This window comes from Zeus faber, assembly GCF_960531495.2.
Source record: "Zeus faber genome assembly, chromosome: 7".
Taxonomy (NCBI): Eukaryota; Metazoa; Chordata; class Actinopteri; order Zeiformes; family Zeidae; genus Zeus; species Zeus faber.
Genome location: NC_137203.1, coordinates 3,704,340 through 3,719,336, shown reverse-complemented (window position 1 = coordinate 3,719,336; position 14,997 = coordinate 3,704,340). Strand labels below are relative to the sequence as shown.

General features: G+C 42.4%; 1 protein-coding gene across 1 annotated transcript; it reads right to left on the bottom strand.

Annotated features, from left to right (window-relative positions):
* Positions 1 to 1,716: 1,716 nt before the first annotated feature.
* Positions 1,717 to 14,482, bottom strand: ckap2l (cytoskeleton associated protein 2-like). Its single transcript, XM_080003457.1, has 9 exons — positions 14,351 to 14,482; positions 11,138 to 11,204; positions 10,964 to 11,015; positions 9,317 to 10,539; positions 5,026 to 5,221; positions 4,504 to 4,662; positions 3,827 to 3,887; positions 2,997 to 3,153; positions 1,717 to 2,569 (listed from the first exon to the last, which is right to left on the bottom strand). Exons 1-9 carry the CDS (start codon positions 14,388 to 14,390, stop codon positions 2,278 to 2,280), a joined length of 2,247 nt encoding a protein of 748 aa, XP_079859583.1. The 5' UTR covers positions 14,391 to 14,482; the 3' UTR covers positions 1,717 to 2,277.
* Between the last annotated feature and the right edge of the window lie 515 nt (positions 14,483 to 14,997).

The window sequence follows — 14,997 nt, the reverse complement described above, 5'->3', positions numbered from 1 at the left end:
TGAAACAACTTATTTTCACTCATTCAGCGTCTTTGTAAACTAATCTTTGTGATCTATAGAAACAGAAACATAGAAAAACTCCAAGCAACCACTGAGTGGTCGTTCCTTCATTGACAACCATCATTGGAATATCAGTGTTTTGATCAGTTTTTTTGTTCACTTACTGTGATGCGGTGCGAAGGCCAAGATGGCAGCTTTGGGTGGTGGACACTCTGAGCGCTCCCATAGGCAGCCAGCTGCCATGCACTGTGTTCTGACATTTTTTCTATCATAGGGTTTCATGCACGTAGGGACTTTGCTCCCCATGTGCATCGATGTTACTGCTTTTAATGTTGTGGATATATACATACACACACGGATCAGCCACAACATTAAAACCACTCACAGGTAAAGTGAATAACATTGCTCACCTCGTTCCAGTGGCACCTGTCAAGAGGTGGGATATATTCTGCAGCAAGTGAAGAGTGAGTTGTTGATGTGTTGTAGCAGCGTAAGGATCTGAGCCACTTTGACAAGGAGCACATTGTGATGCTGGACGACTGGGTCAGAGCATCTCCACAAGCACAGGTCTTGTGGCTGTTCCCTCTGCAGTGGTTACTACCAAAAGTGTCCAAGGAAGGACGACTGTGAACCAGCGACAGCATCATGGGGCCCAAGGCTCATTGATGCACGTGGGGAGTGAAGTCTAGCTCGTCTGGTTCGATACCAAAGAAGATCTACTGTTGCACCAATTGGTGAAAAAGTGAACGGTGCTATGATAGAACGGTGTCATGCAGAGTGTCCACCACCCAAAGCACCTACAATGGACACGTAAGCGCCAGAACTGGACCATGGAGCAGTGGAAGAAGGTGGAGGTCTGATGAATCACATCGTGCAGATGGGCGGGGTAAGGCTCTGATACGCTGGAACAACAAGCCCAATCCATGGGGGGCCCACCTCCACCTCCACCTTCCAGGACTTCTGCTGATCTGCTGCTCACGTCCCGTGCCAGATACCACAGGACACCTTCAGAGTCTGGTGGAGTCCATGCCTCCAGGGGTCACAGCTGTTTGGGGGACACGAGGGGGAGCTTCACAGTAGTAGTGTTATTAGTGGGGCTTTTAATGTTGTGGCTGATCTGTGTGTGTGTGTGTATGTTTTTTAAAGTATAACGTTTATATATTCATTCTTTACTTTTGTGAAACAAATCAACCTTGTTTGCAAACAAACAAAAGAAGTTACCAAACCGGCCCACGGTTTGGTAACTATAAAAAATATATATAAATCGTGGTAATGCTAAGTGTTTTGACACTACTTTCACCTTATCTTTGTAACTATTGTACAGACAGGTCTGGAATCAATAATACGTGGCTGATAAAATCACAATATTAAGTAATTACACCAATATATAAAGAAAGAAAGGAATGAAGGGGCGGAGGCATCTCAACTGTGTAACCTTGGTGATGGACACCTGACTGAGATACCGTTATCAACCCCCATTAAAACTACTCTCAGGCCTTTTAATCCCTTGTCACACCTAGAGGGGGGAGCTTTACCGTAAAAGATGTAAATTATTAACATTTGCCTCTGTCGGAAGACCATGAGGTGTAGATATTTGTATTTTATTGGCCTCTAAGCTTGTATTACTTGTACATCTCTCTAGGAAACTTTGTCACACTCGCACTTTGTATTATTTCTGAAGAATCCAATATCCAGATATACACACTGGACACGAAGAAAAATATCAAACTTTTTTTATGTCCATGCGCCCAGCCAAATCCATGGTCTACATTTTGTTTCACTATTTACTGCCAAAATGATCCAGAGCCGTGTTGAACTTCAATGGAATAAATACTAGTCACGCAAAAAATGTTATACATTACAAACACATTAAAATCAATAATCATTACCAGTGTATTGACATCCGTGTTTTTGCCATGCCTGCTGGTGACAGTTGCTTCCCACATAAAAATGGTAAATTAACGAAAGAAACATAAAGAGTGCCTATAAAACATTTCAATTGTAGAGAGTGACACGAGTAGGGCCGTCACTTTAATCCCAGTTCTGAAACGATACTTTGTCCAATACAAACTCTTCTTTTTCAAAACAGGAAATACAGGGTCCCAGGCCATGGATCTGCCTTGGGATTCAAAACATCTATAAAATAATAAATCCTTCTTAACAAAACCAGTTAGAGTTGGTGCAACTCTAAAAGAAGGGATTATGAGTCAGAGCAACCAGAAGGACGACTTCGCCGCTCGCTTCCTTTGTTTTCCACGCACACGCACACGCTCCAGGTCAGTCGTCGCCGTAGATCAGCTTCACCTTCACCTGGTCCTTGAGGGCCTCGTTCTCCCTGTAAACGTACATGGGCGTGTCGAGGGCGGCGTCCGGTGGCTCCCCGCCCGCCACGCCCTCCTCCTCGGCCAGCAGGTCGCTGTAGGAGGCCACGCACAGGTCGTGCTCCTGGAGAGAGGCGGGGTACCTCGGGGCCGAGCTCTCTATCCTCACAGAGCGCCGCACCGGGGTGAAGAAGCGAACCTCCTGGCCGTTCACACGCAGCGGCTCTCTCTTGTGGCTCCGCACGCCGCTGCCACGGCCAAATAAAGCAACAAACAAACACAAACAGATAAATTCTGTAAGGAGCCGATTCCTCGATGTGGCTTTGGCTAAATCCCATCCTCAACATGTGGCCATGTTTATACCACTTAGTCCAGTGATTCTCAACCGTTCTCATATGAAGGGTCCTAATTAGTCCAGACCTAATTTGATCACATTTCGTCTCCGTAATCTGATCTGAGCAGATTTTTACTGTTAGATCTGATTTAGTCCAAAATTCCATACTTGGTTATACTGTAGCTAGAGATAGTCATGGAACTCGGATCGAAGCAGTCATTACTGTATATTCTCTAACAGTGCTAATGTCTTGGAAACAAGAAAATGGTGAAGCTTAACTATCAATCATTTTTCCGGAGATGCCAACGGGCAGGAGCCGCTCGGGCCCTCGCGGCACGTACCCGGGGGTGGCTGTGATCTTGTACTTGACGAGGGACGACTCCCCCATGTCGCCCTTGATGAGCCCTCTTACGGGACGGGGAGTGGCCAGGGGGTCTTGACCCGCAGGAAAGTTGCCCGCCGGGGTCTCCGACTCCTCCTCTGTCAGCTCTTCGGTGTCTGCAGTAAAGGGAGAACAACCCATCAAACCAGGCGTTGGCTCCAAGCAGATTTCAAGATTGCAATCTTTTCCAAGATTCTCGATGTTGTGTCAAAGTGACTTGCAACGATGTGTGACTCAGGGAGACTGAGTCAACATCATTTCAGTTGGACACGGCTCACATTACACTGACGTGATAAAAGATCTGACATCCAGTTGATACGGTGACAAATGCATGTCTCATAAAAGCAATGGAATTGATGTTTGGAAAGGTGTAGTGGTGGATAAGAAAGTGTTTGTTCACCGATAGGGGGTCTGTAGTCAACCATCAAAAATACACCTTCTTAGACCTCAGAGGGGTCTAAGTCCAGACCTGTAATGCTCCAGGAGGAATTGGCAGGAAGTACAAGCGCAAGTGCCTACGGTGATGCAAGCGTTCACGTTGCTTCGCTGATTCCGTGCGTGGAGCACCAACACACTAGATGAGTTCACTGCAAGTTCAATGAATGCACAGTAGTGAATAATTGAAGGCGAGGTGAGTTTCAAAGTGTTTCAGTAAAAAGTATTAGAGTTGCATTTTTGAGGAGTTTAAGATCGAGCTAAATGTTTGTCTGGCAAAGGTTAACGGTGTGGCGCTGCTCGTCATCGTGCACCGTTCACGAACAGAGATTTGTCTGCATTGTGTGTACTCACGTTGAAGCTCATCTCTTTTCTTCAGTATATCGAACACCACCTTCCGCAGCTCATCCACAGGCTACAACACATGAGAGGGAATTTAAAAGAATTGTCTGAGGCCCAGTGGAGATGGAGATTGGAGACTTTCAATACCCGCTTTGGAAATCCTTTTAGGAATGGCAGGAATTTTTTTTGACATATTGCCCAACCCTTGTTGACACTGACACTGTCTGCTTAATGTAGATTGGAAGTAGGGTTGCTGCGGTTATAGGAGTTTTTTTATACAATCTGAGAAAGAAAACAAAACTATTAAATACATTTTTGTGTACCAGCGCCAATGTCATCAAATGAAAACATTTCTACTTTGTAAAATAATTAACATGTTATTAATACCTAGTCTGATGCTACAAAAGTGAAAGTAGCTGCTTGTGCGCGCACAGCAGTCGCAGCACAGTCTGCGGAGAGAGGAGCCAGAGCAGGCCATAGGAGACCTTAGATCAGGTATGGATCAGGGCCCCTCTCCCTCCATGCGTAACTAACGCCCGTGCGTTCTGGATGCCAGCGGTTGTCAAATTAGTCACAAAGACTGAGCGTACATCTCTTCAAATTACCGGTAACAATAATGAAATTGGGGAAATACCTTAAGTTTAGAAGAGCAGAAGTTGGCAGACAAAAAAAAAGAGATTACAAATTACCTCCAACACAACCCGTACAGCGTCTTCAAACAGGGGCAAAACATCCAAGTTGCCCTGTTGCTCCATGAGACGTGCCTGGCAGATCCAGTACTTGGCAAACTTCTTGGCCACTAGTGGCAAATGGAGCAGGATGCCTGCCACATCCTCCTGGGAGCAACCCTGTGGCGGGACAAATGCAATGAAAATGTAATACGTAAATAAAAAGGTTTTATTTTGTATGTTACACTATGTTATAGTGTGCTCAGATGACTGAAGAAAGTAGTGTGGGGAAAAGTTCATTATTTTTAAAAGTTAAAAGCGATCACAGAATCAGCTCGATACCAATATAATCTCTGTGCGCCAAAAACCAAGATAGCGACGGGCTGCACACCAACAGCTATCGGCTAAGTAGAGTTTTGGGTTTGCCAGGTATGTACCGCAATGCCTCACACCAGAACATTTGAGTCAACAAAGGTCACAACCACTGAACTAGAAACCCACAGCTAAGAATTTAAAGAACTATGATAGTGTTTTTATAATTACCTCTCCAAGCAACTTGATACAGTCCTCCAGCGTTCTGTCCATGGCGCAGACGATGGATTGCGCCTCATCTTCCTCTTCCATTGCGGCCCAATAAGGCTTGGGCAGTGCCATGGTGTGCCTCACTTGGGGCCTCATCGGCATGGGGGGCCGCTTGTAGGAGATGCCCTTGGCTTCCCGCCATTCCTGGAGCTTTTTCCTTGGGACAAAATAATAAGGGGGTATAGATATAGGGTATAGTTGGTGAAGACTGTCTGCTTCACCAACAAGGAAGAGAACCATGCCGCGCAAATCAGCCTCGTGAATGCTGAATATGCCTTTAGACCGTATCCTGAATCTGTTTCCTGAATCAAGGACCGGGAGCTCCTTGGGAAACCTCGGGCTCAGAAAGTTACGATGTAATGTTTCATGTTTTTTCACTTAGGAGATTTTTTTGTAAAAAAAAATTATTATGTGTTTTGGAAAAAAATCTTGTATTTTCTTATCACTGGGATTTAACCCAAGTGGCCTCGAAATATTTAAAACTGATCCAGTATTGACAGAACAGCTTCAGCTGACTGCTGCGCAATGGGGCAATCGTGATCCACGTTCTTCGACAAGTGGGAGTGTCCAGGTGAGCAGCAGTCAGCTGAGTTTAAAACTCAATACTGGACCAGTTAAAAGATTCGGAATAGGCTTGGGCTGATTTGGGATTACACTGTCTATGGGCGATCGACTCCATCGATTTCGATTAACATTGATGACAGACGATTTTTATTTTTATCTTTTAAAACGGCCAGGAAAAGTCCGAGCATTGAAACGGTGTAAGTGCAGTTTACCGTGTTCTGAAACTGGAGCAGAGAGAGAGAGAGAGAGAGAGAGAGACGGGGGAAAGGGGGAGAGGGGGCGTAGGCTCTCGACTTCTCTGTTCAGAGCTGCCGAGTAACCACTGGTCATCGGATCTCACTTCGCCTCTTCCGGCCCGTGCAGAGACAAAAAATAATAATAAAAGGCACATGGACCACCATCATCGGTTCTAGGCATTTTCCTGCTCTAAGCTAACAGAGCAGCACGGCGGAGAGCAGATCACGGGCACCCGCAATATGCATTGGGGCACCCGTGATGTGCGCTCCACTGTGCTCACATCGCGGGGGCACTGAGGACACGCTCCTCATAAATATGCGTATCTTGACCAAACAATCCACTACCTCGATGCGGTGAGAGTAAAATGCAGATGATCAATGCTCATGAAAGATATTTGAACTGCTGAGAGCCGCCTCGCACACCACAGGACACGTCGCTTCTCCCTGCTGCGTCTGACACTTGACACTTGTTTCTGCATCTCCGTGACAAAAAACAAGTCTAAGGTTACGCTGTAGTTTCATCAATAGAGAGTGTGAAATGGGGACTGTCAAACAAAAAAAAAAAAAAAAGAAGTCAAAATTCTTCAATAGGATATTTTGATTGGAGAGGGTTGCAAATGTGTGCATGACATTAAAAGATGCTTTTACCCTTTGTAAGTAAGGAAAAAAAACAACACCCACAGGTATCTCTTCATTTGGCAACCAATCCCAGGTTCAGAAAGCAAACTTGTCATATGGATTTGGTAATTGGCAACAACCCAGGGGTCCAACTAATGAGTGCACTCGGCTGGATCCACGCATGGCTGGAGCAAAAATATGGTAGGGGTTTTACTTTTCAACCTAGACTTTTCCACAAATCTTAATAAACCCAAGTTTTTCTGGATGGAATAGCCCACATGGCATAGAAGGAGTCATATGCATGTGTCTGCCTGTACCTAGATGCATATACAGTATTACCAATCAAAACATCAAAACTGGACAAATGAATGACTGTGTATGACAAACGGCAATATTCTGATATACGTCTGCATGCTATGGTTGCGTATTTACTTATAGCTTGTATGGTTCTTAATTATTAAAATAAATAATCTGCAGGACTTAAAAAAAAAATAAAAAAAGTGACCGTTTATGACTGAGGGAAATAACCCAAGCAGCATACAGCTGCTTGCATGAATATCAATGGTACTGCTGTTAACTTCATTTTTCTTTATTTTTTTTATTTATTACCACTTTATTATGAATCCATTAAGGAATGGAATAATAAGTGTCTATGGCAAAAGTGAGTATTCCGAGTCACCTCCAATGTTTGAGTACCTCTGTGTTGTACGATTGTGTACCTTGCCTTTTGGTATTCTTGCTCATCTAAATAGAATTTACCCTCTTTTTTGTTGAGAGGGGGGCAGAAATTTGGTCAACCACCTCACCAACTGAGATTCAGCTGCGTTTTAGAAAGATCCAGGGTGTTGGGATACATTTCACGAAAATAGATCCTCTACATCCTCAGTACATCAACAAAATGAAAGTTATTTTGAATGGTTAGCTTGCATTTTGAAGGAATTTTGTCGTCAAAGTCCGAATATCCAATATATTCCTACTTTTACCTCAGTGCCATCACAACACATTTGTTGAGTCAGCGCGGTATGTGGACTAGAAATTGTACTATGGCTGACTGCCTTTACACCCCCACACAGCCACCGCCTTCAGGATCCGACCATAGTGTTGAACCTGGGTGTTAACACTGAGCCAGACACTATTCTAAACAATAGATCTATGCATGGCATTGAAGTGACTGGATTGAATAAACTGCTGAATCTGACCAGAAGTGTCAATATCCATTTATTTCATTGTGTGACACACACACACACACACACACACACACACACACACACACACACACACACACACACACACACACACACACACACACACACACACACACACACACACACACACACACACACACCTTGTGATTATAGTAAAGCAATATACACTCTCTGGCCACTTTAGGTACACCTGTTCAATTGCTTGTTAACACAAATAGCTAATCAGCCAATCACATGGCAGCAACTCATTGCATTGCGGCATGTAGACATGGTGAGGATGACATGCTGAAGTTCAAACCGAGCATCAGAATGGAGAAGAAAGGGGATTTAAGTGACTTTGAACGTGGCGTGGTTGTTGGTGCCAGACGGGCTGGTCTAAGTATTTCAGAAACTGCTGACCTTCTGGGATTTTCACGCACAACTATCTCTAGGGTTTACAGAGAATGGTCTGAAAAAGAGAAAATATCCAGTGAGCGGCTCTGAACGTGCAACACGCCGAACCTTGAAGCAGATGGGCTACAGCAGCAGAAGACCAAACCAGGTGCCACTCCTGTCAGCTAAGAACAGGAAACTGAGGCTACAATTCGCACTGGCTCACCAAAAGTAGACAATAGAAGATTGGAAAAACGTTGCCTGGTCTGTCGAGTCTCGATTTCAGAACGGACATTCAGATGGTAGGGTCAGAATTTGGTGTAAACATGAAAGCATGGATACCTGAGTATTGTTGCTGAGCATGTCCATCCCTTTATGAGCACAGTGTACCCATCTTCTGATGGCTACCTCCAGCAGGATAATGCACCATGTCACAAAGCTCAAATCATCTCAAACTGGTTTCTTGAACATGACCATGAGTTCACTGTACTCCAATGGCCTCCACAGTCACCAGATCTCAATCAAATGGAGCACCTTTGGCATGTGGTGGAACGGGAGATTCGCATCATGGATGTGCAGCCGACAAATCTGCAGCAACTGCGTGATTCTATCATGTCAATATGGACCAAGGAATGGAAAAGGAATGTTTCCAACACCTTGTTGAATCTATGCCACAAATAATTGAGGCAGTTCTGAAAGCAAAAGGTACTCAAGGTACAAACCCGGTACTCACACTCATAGTATAATTTTATAGAGAAAGATTTGGATTTATTTTATTGCCATAGTTTCTTACTTGTATGGAAAATGAAAAACATAAACTCAGACAATTGGAGGATTTTTTTTTCTCCCTGACAGCGGTTCCCAGCAACTGTAACTGTGTTTTTATTTCAGATCTATTCATTTTTGTTTGTTTCCTACTTGTATGAAAAACATTTTTTTCAACTCCATTCTGTCCCATAAAAACCTGTGTCCCCACTGTCCTGTCTCTCGCATAGCTTTCCGTTGCTATGGGACCTAATTTAGTAAAAATGTTTTTGTGTATATACTTTACTTGTAAATAATAAATCCTGCACTTCTGTAACGGGGAGACAGCATTTGCCACATTACATTACATTCTGCGCAAGCAGAAATAAATATATATAATTTATATGGCTTGGGTTTTTCCTTTAAATCAAACAATATGAATAGTAAATAGTATGTTTTATGTAAAATTGGATCCATTTATCCAATCACAGAAAGTGTCGCAGGCCAACTTACATCCTCTCCTTCTGAGCTGCAGTCGGTTTCTTGACTTCTGTCTGGGGCGCCGGGCGAGCCGTGGCCGGACGTGAGCCATGGGCTCTGGGAGTCTTTTCTGTGTTCCACTCCCTGAGAGCGCCACTCCTGTTGGCACAGCGTGGCAACGTCTTCGGTGCCAATGGAACGCCAGTGGTTTTTGTAGCTGCCAAAGACACCGAGACCCTTGTGTTCTTCTTGTCTTTCTGAGCGGGTATCTTGCCTTTCGCCCCCAGTGGAGCTGCAGCGGCAGGTCTGCTAGCTTCTCTGGAGTCGTCCTGGATCCTTGTTGTTGTGGACACCCGAGAACCGGGCCTCGTCGGTCGGGCGTAGGCTGCCCCTGCGGTCTTTGTTGGCTGAACAGATTTAACAGCGTTCCTCTCTTGCATCACTCCATTTGGTTTAGCAGACGCCGTAGCGCCTCTGACAGAGACGTGTGCTGTACGTGTCACAGAAGAACGACTTTGGTGCTCATTGGGTTTGATTGTAGCTGGTTTAGTATTAGCTTTGATTTGAGGTTGATATTTAAAGCCAGTAGCAGCCTTTCTGCTTTGGAAAGGCTTGTTTGATGCCATGTTTGGATTTGCCTTCCTTTGTGCTACATATATGTTCTTGGAAACTGCGGCTGAAGGAGCAGAGGTGGAGCTTGCTCTTATTGAACCGGCGGTCATGGCGGTAACAGGAGGTGCAATTTGACCAGTGGTTCGAGTGGATGGCTTTTGTCTCGGCTGGGCCACTGAATGAATAAGGCCGGTTTTGGTTTTGACAACGGGGGCAAGACTCATCCTGACGCTGTCTCTTGCTCTTGGACCTGATTTGGCTGCAGATGTTACTCTGTTAGGTTGTCTGACTGTCTGTGAAACAGACAAGCTGTCTGGATTTGAAAGGGATTTCACTGAGCCAGGGCGAGTAGCATGCTTCATCAATGGATTTGGCAACTTTAGGGGTTGATTTGTGGCAGAAAGCTTCTCTTTGAGGGATGCAATAGTATACGTAGTCTTTTTGCATTGTGCGGAGGCGGAAACAGGGCAGTTGGCTCTCTGGGTTAGTGATAAGATACTGCCTCTCTGTGAGCTCTGCTGGTTAATGACACCGTGCACGATTCCAGTTGATCGTTGGATTGCTTTAGATATCGGAACTTGAACTTTTGTGCCCTTATTTTTTAAGACAGGATTTGGAGGCTGGTTCTCTTTTCCCATGACTGGCTGTGAATGTGAAAATAAAACATGGTTAATAATAATATAATTTAGAGAGAAGGCAGGCATAATAGCATCTAGTGAGGAAATACGCTAAATTGTTCAGGAACTTTTCTGTGTTTACTGTGTCGGTCTGCAAAGTCCACAAAAAGGTTTTTGGTATTCTTCGCTCTTCGCCAGCCAAAATAAAACAGTCGACATGCTGAAGTGCACATGTAGTAGTAAATTGTGAAGACTTTTTTTTTTTTTTTATTCAGCGATCCTTCATATTAATAGGCAGAAAATGCCTGTCAATCAAATGAAAGTCAGTTAAAATGTGTCAATTAACACGATCAGTGAAGTGGTTCTGTAATCCAGGTCAGAGCCATTCACGTTTCATCTGGAAACACGGCAGAATGAGACAGTATGTACAGCTATTTAATGTTATATCTACCTTGATAGTAGACATGGCAGTCTTCTTCGCTGGTAAGTCAGGTAGATAGGGCCTAAGAGTTGAGCAAAAGTCATAAAACACTTTGTGGGGGTGGGGGATATGCAGCAATTAAAGACTCTATTACAGGCATGTAATAGCTAAAACAGTGCTTGTACATCTAAAACAAGTTCTTACTTTGGATTTACTGGCTTCAGCTTTCCTTTGGCTGTCAAGTACTCCATTAGCTTTTGTTTCCGCATCTCTGTGACAGAAAACAAGTCTAAGGTTACGCTGTAGTTTCATCATTAGAGAGGGTGTGAAATGGGGACTCTCAAACAAAAACAACAAATCAAAGGAAGTCAAAATTCTTCAATGGGATATTTTAATTTGGGAGGGTTCTGTCATAGAGGGAGTCATATGCATGTGTCTGCCTGTACCTAGATGCATCTACAGTATTACCAATCAAAACATCAAAACTGGACAAATGAGTGACTGTGTATGACAAACGGCAATATTCTGATATACGTCCGCATGCTATGGTCGCGTATTTACTTATAGCTTTTATGGTTCTTAATTATTAAAATAAATAATCTGCAGGACTTTTAAAAAAATGTGACCGTTAATGACTGAGGGAAATAGCCCAAGCAGCATACAGCTGGTTGCATGAATATCAATGGTACTGCTGTTAACTTCATCTTTCTTTATTTAGTACCACTTTATCATGAATCCATTAAGGAATGGAATAAGTGTCTATGGCAAAAGTGAGTATTCCGAGTCACCTCCAATGGTTGAGTACCTCTGTCTTGTCTTTTGGTATTCTTGCACATCTAAATAGAAATTACCCTCTTTTTTGGTGAGAGGGGGGCAGATATTTGGTCAACCACCTCGCTAAAGAGATAATTTATATTCTAAAATGGCCTGGACAAATTTGTTGGTACCCTTTGACGAAAAAAGAAGAAACCACGATTTTCTCTGAAATAACTTGAAACTCACAAAAGTAATTGGCATCCATCATTGTTTATTCCATATTTAATAGAAATCAGACTTTGCTTTTGATTTTTGATTCAACAGAATATTGTACATAATAAAACGAATGAAAATGGCCTGGACAAAAATGATGGGACACTTAACCTAATATTTTGTTGCACAACCTTTAGAGGCAACCACTGTAATCAAGCAATATCTGTAGCTCTCAATGAGACTTGTGCACCTGTCAACAGGTAGTTTGGCCCACTCTTCCTGAGCAAACTGCTTCAGCTGTCTCAGGTTTGATGGGTGCCTTCTCCAGGCTGCATGTTTCAGCTCTTTCCATAGATGTTCCATAGGATTCAGATCAGGACTCGTAGAAGGCCACTTCAGAATAGTCCAATGTTTTGTTCTTATCCTTTCCTGGTGCTTTTAGCTGTGTGCTTTGGGTCATTATCCTGTTGGAGGACCCATGACCTGCGACTGAGACAGAGCTTTCTGACACTGGGTAGTACGTTTCGCTCCAGAATGCCTTGATAGTCTTGAAATTTCATTGTGCCCTGCACAGATTCAAGGCACCCTGTAGCAAAGCAGCCCCAAAACATAACCGAGCCTCCTCCATGTTTCACAGTAGGTATGGTGTTTGTTTCTGTGAAGGCTTCATTTTTTCATCTGTGAAAATAGAGCTGATGTTACTTGCCAAAAAGCTCCAGTGTTGTCCAAAGGAGTGTGAATATGCATTTTAGCCAATTCCAGTCTGGCTTTTCTTCTTCCATGGAGCCCGCAGTCACTCAGGATGGTGCGATCAGACACTGATGTACCTTGACCTTGAAGTTCAGATTGTACCTCTTTGGAAGTTGTCCTTGGTTCTTTTCTACCATTCGCACTATAATGCTGTTAAATTTGGGGTTGATTTTTCTCTTGCCGCCGCGTCCAGGGAGGTTGGCTGCAGTTCCATGGACCTTAAACTTCTTAATAATATTTGCAACTGTAGTCACAGGAACATCAAGCTGCTTGGAGATGCTCTTATAGCCTTTACCTTTAACATGCTTGTCTATCATGTTCTTTCTGATCTCCTCAGACAACTCTCTCCTTTGCTTTCACAGGTCTATGTTCAATGTGGTGCACACAATCGTACCAAAAGCAGAGTGACTACTTTTCTCCATTTAAATAGGCTGAATGACTGATTATAATATTGAAGACATGTGTGATATCAATTAAAGAAAACAGTTAGTTTGAAATATCACTATAATACAATTATTTATAATATTTTCTAAAGGGTACTAACAAATCCGTCCAGGCCATTTTAGAATATAATTAATCTCTTTAACAATAATTTATCACTTTTCACTTTCTTTGCTTTACTCTATGACATACCAAAGGCATGCGGGTATACATGAGAAAATTGCTTTTAATTTCTTCATTTTTTGAGGGGGAATGAAGCATTGTTTCAATGAGCTGTAAGGGTACCAAAACGTCCACATCGGTATATATCTTGAGCTGTCCATTAAGTCCTTATTTCGTTTTATATATTTGGGGAACTTAGAGTAGATTGTCATACTTCATGTACATTATTAATCCAGCAGAGTAATAAAGTACTATGTCATCTTAGAAACTGAACTAAGCTCAGTAACAAAGCACTTGTACAGTTAGTTTATATGCGCTGTATTGCTGTTCTGATCGGTGCTACTGTATTGCTATGTAGTACTGCTGTATACTATGCTGTAAATATTTTTACTGCACATATCTGTATCTACAAATAGCCTATTCCATAAACATAGCTCTATCCCCTTCTATTTTGTACCACCGCTTTGTATTATCTTTTTGAGTCTTATGTAATTTTTATCTTATTTAATTTATATGATTCTATTCACTAACTGCATTACGTTTTAAGAATCAGTTAGTTTCAGTTAGTTAGCGAGGTAGAAATTAGGTTAGCTATTATGTTCGGTTTAGTAACTATTATGCATAATGTCTGGGTGCGTTGCAAAGACATTTCACTGCATAAATGTATGAAAGTATGTATATGTATGAAAGTATGTATATGTATATATATATATATATATATATATATATATATATATATATATATATGTATGAAAATATGTATATGTATGAAAGTATGTATATGTATGAACGTATATATATATGTATGAAAGTATTTATATGTATGAAAATATGTATATGTATGAAAGTATGTATATGTATGTGACGAATAAACCTCTTGAATCTTGAATATGCTACTGGAGAATAAGGAGTGAGGGTCACGTCTGTGGCATAACGTGTTAAACCGGATTAATAAACAACAATTTAAGTTTAAAAATAAATAAACAAATAAAAGTGTTGTTGGGATGATACTAGTTCCATGAGACATGAGCATTAGCTGACAACGACAGCCGCCTGGCTAACCGCCTTAACAGTTCTAGAAGGTTAGCTCTCTACCTTTTCTGCAAAGCTTCAAAACGGTCTCCTTTTCGTCCATAATTGCAGATGTGTAAATGTTTTCTTCGGCCCTTGTGTGATTACAATCAGTTTGAATATCTGGGTCTGTTCGTCCGGACCCAGCTGTTACTTTGCTCCTGTCGTTGTATATTCATCCGGCTCCAACCGGCTTTGAGATTCGCGGGCAATAACCGCCCCTCTCCCCCTATTGGCTGTTTTGAATATTTATAGGACGCCGATTGGCTCACGGATTTGTAAACAATGCGCCACACTTCCGGTCTCGGTCCGGTTTCGTGTTTGAACGGTGGCGTAAAGTAACGAAGTAAAAGTACTTCACTACTCTACCTGGGTACATGTTTTTAAAGCATCGCGGCTGATTTGAGTATGTTTGTTGTTCATAGATTAATGGAAGAAATACCTGAATGGCTTAAGGTAATTCAACAACCCTAACAAACCTATAACTATGCTGAAACAGTATAAAGACTATAAAACTGAAGAAAATAATGAGCAAAAATGTATTTGCTCATGTCAAACTACTACATTTTTTGTAATTGGTTGAGATATTTTCTAGGTTTTTCATTGAGTGAAGTGCAGCTTTGGGGTTAAAAAAAAAAAAAAAAGAGAGAACAAAGCTACATGTTGAAATG

Bases quoted from the DNA above. Each gene is read 5' to 3' on its own strand.
- ckap2l (XM_080003457.1), bottom strand. From the start codon at position 14,390: ATGGACGAAAAGGAGACCGTTTTGAAGCTTTGCAGAAAAG. The intron at 11,016-11,137 runs GTAAGAACTTGT...CTCAACTCTTAG, and splicing joins CTGAAGCCAGTAAATCCAAA to GCCCTATCTACCTGACTTAC. The intron at 5,222-9,316 runs GTAAGTTGGCCT...TTTTGTCCCAAG, and splicing joins GCAGCTCAGAAGGAGAGGAT to GAAAAAGCTCCAGGAATGGC.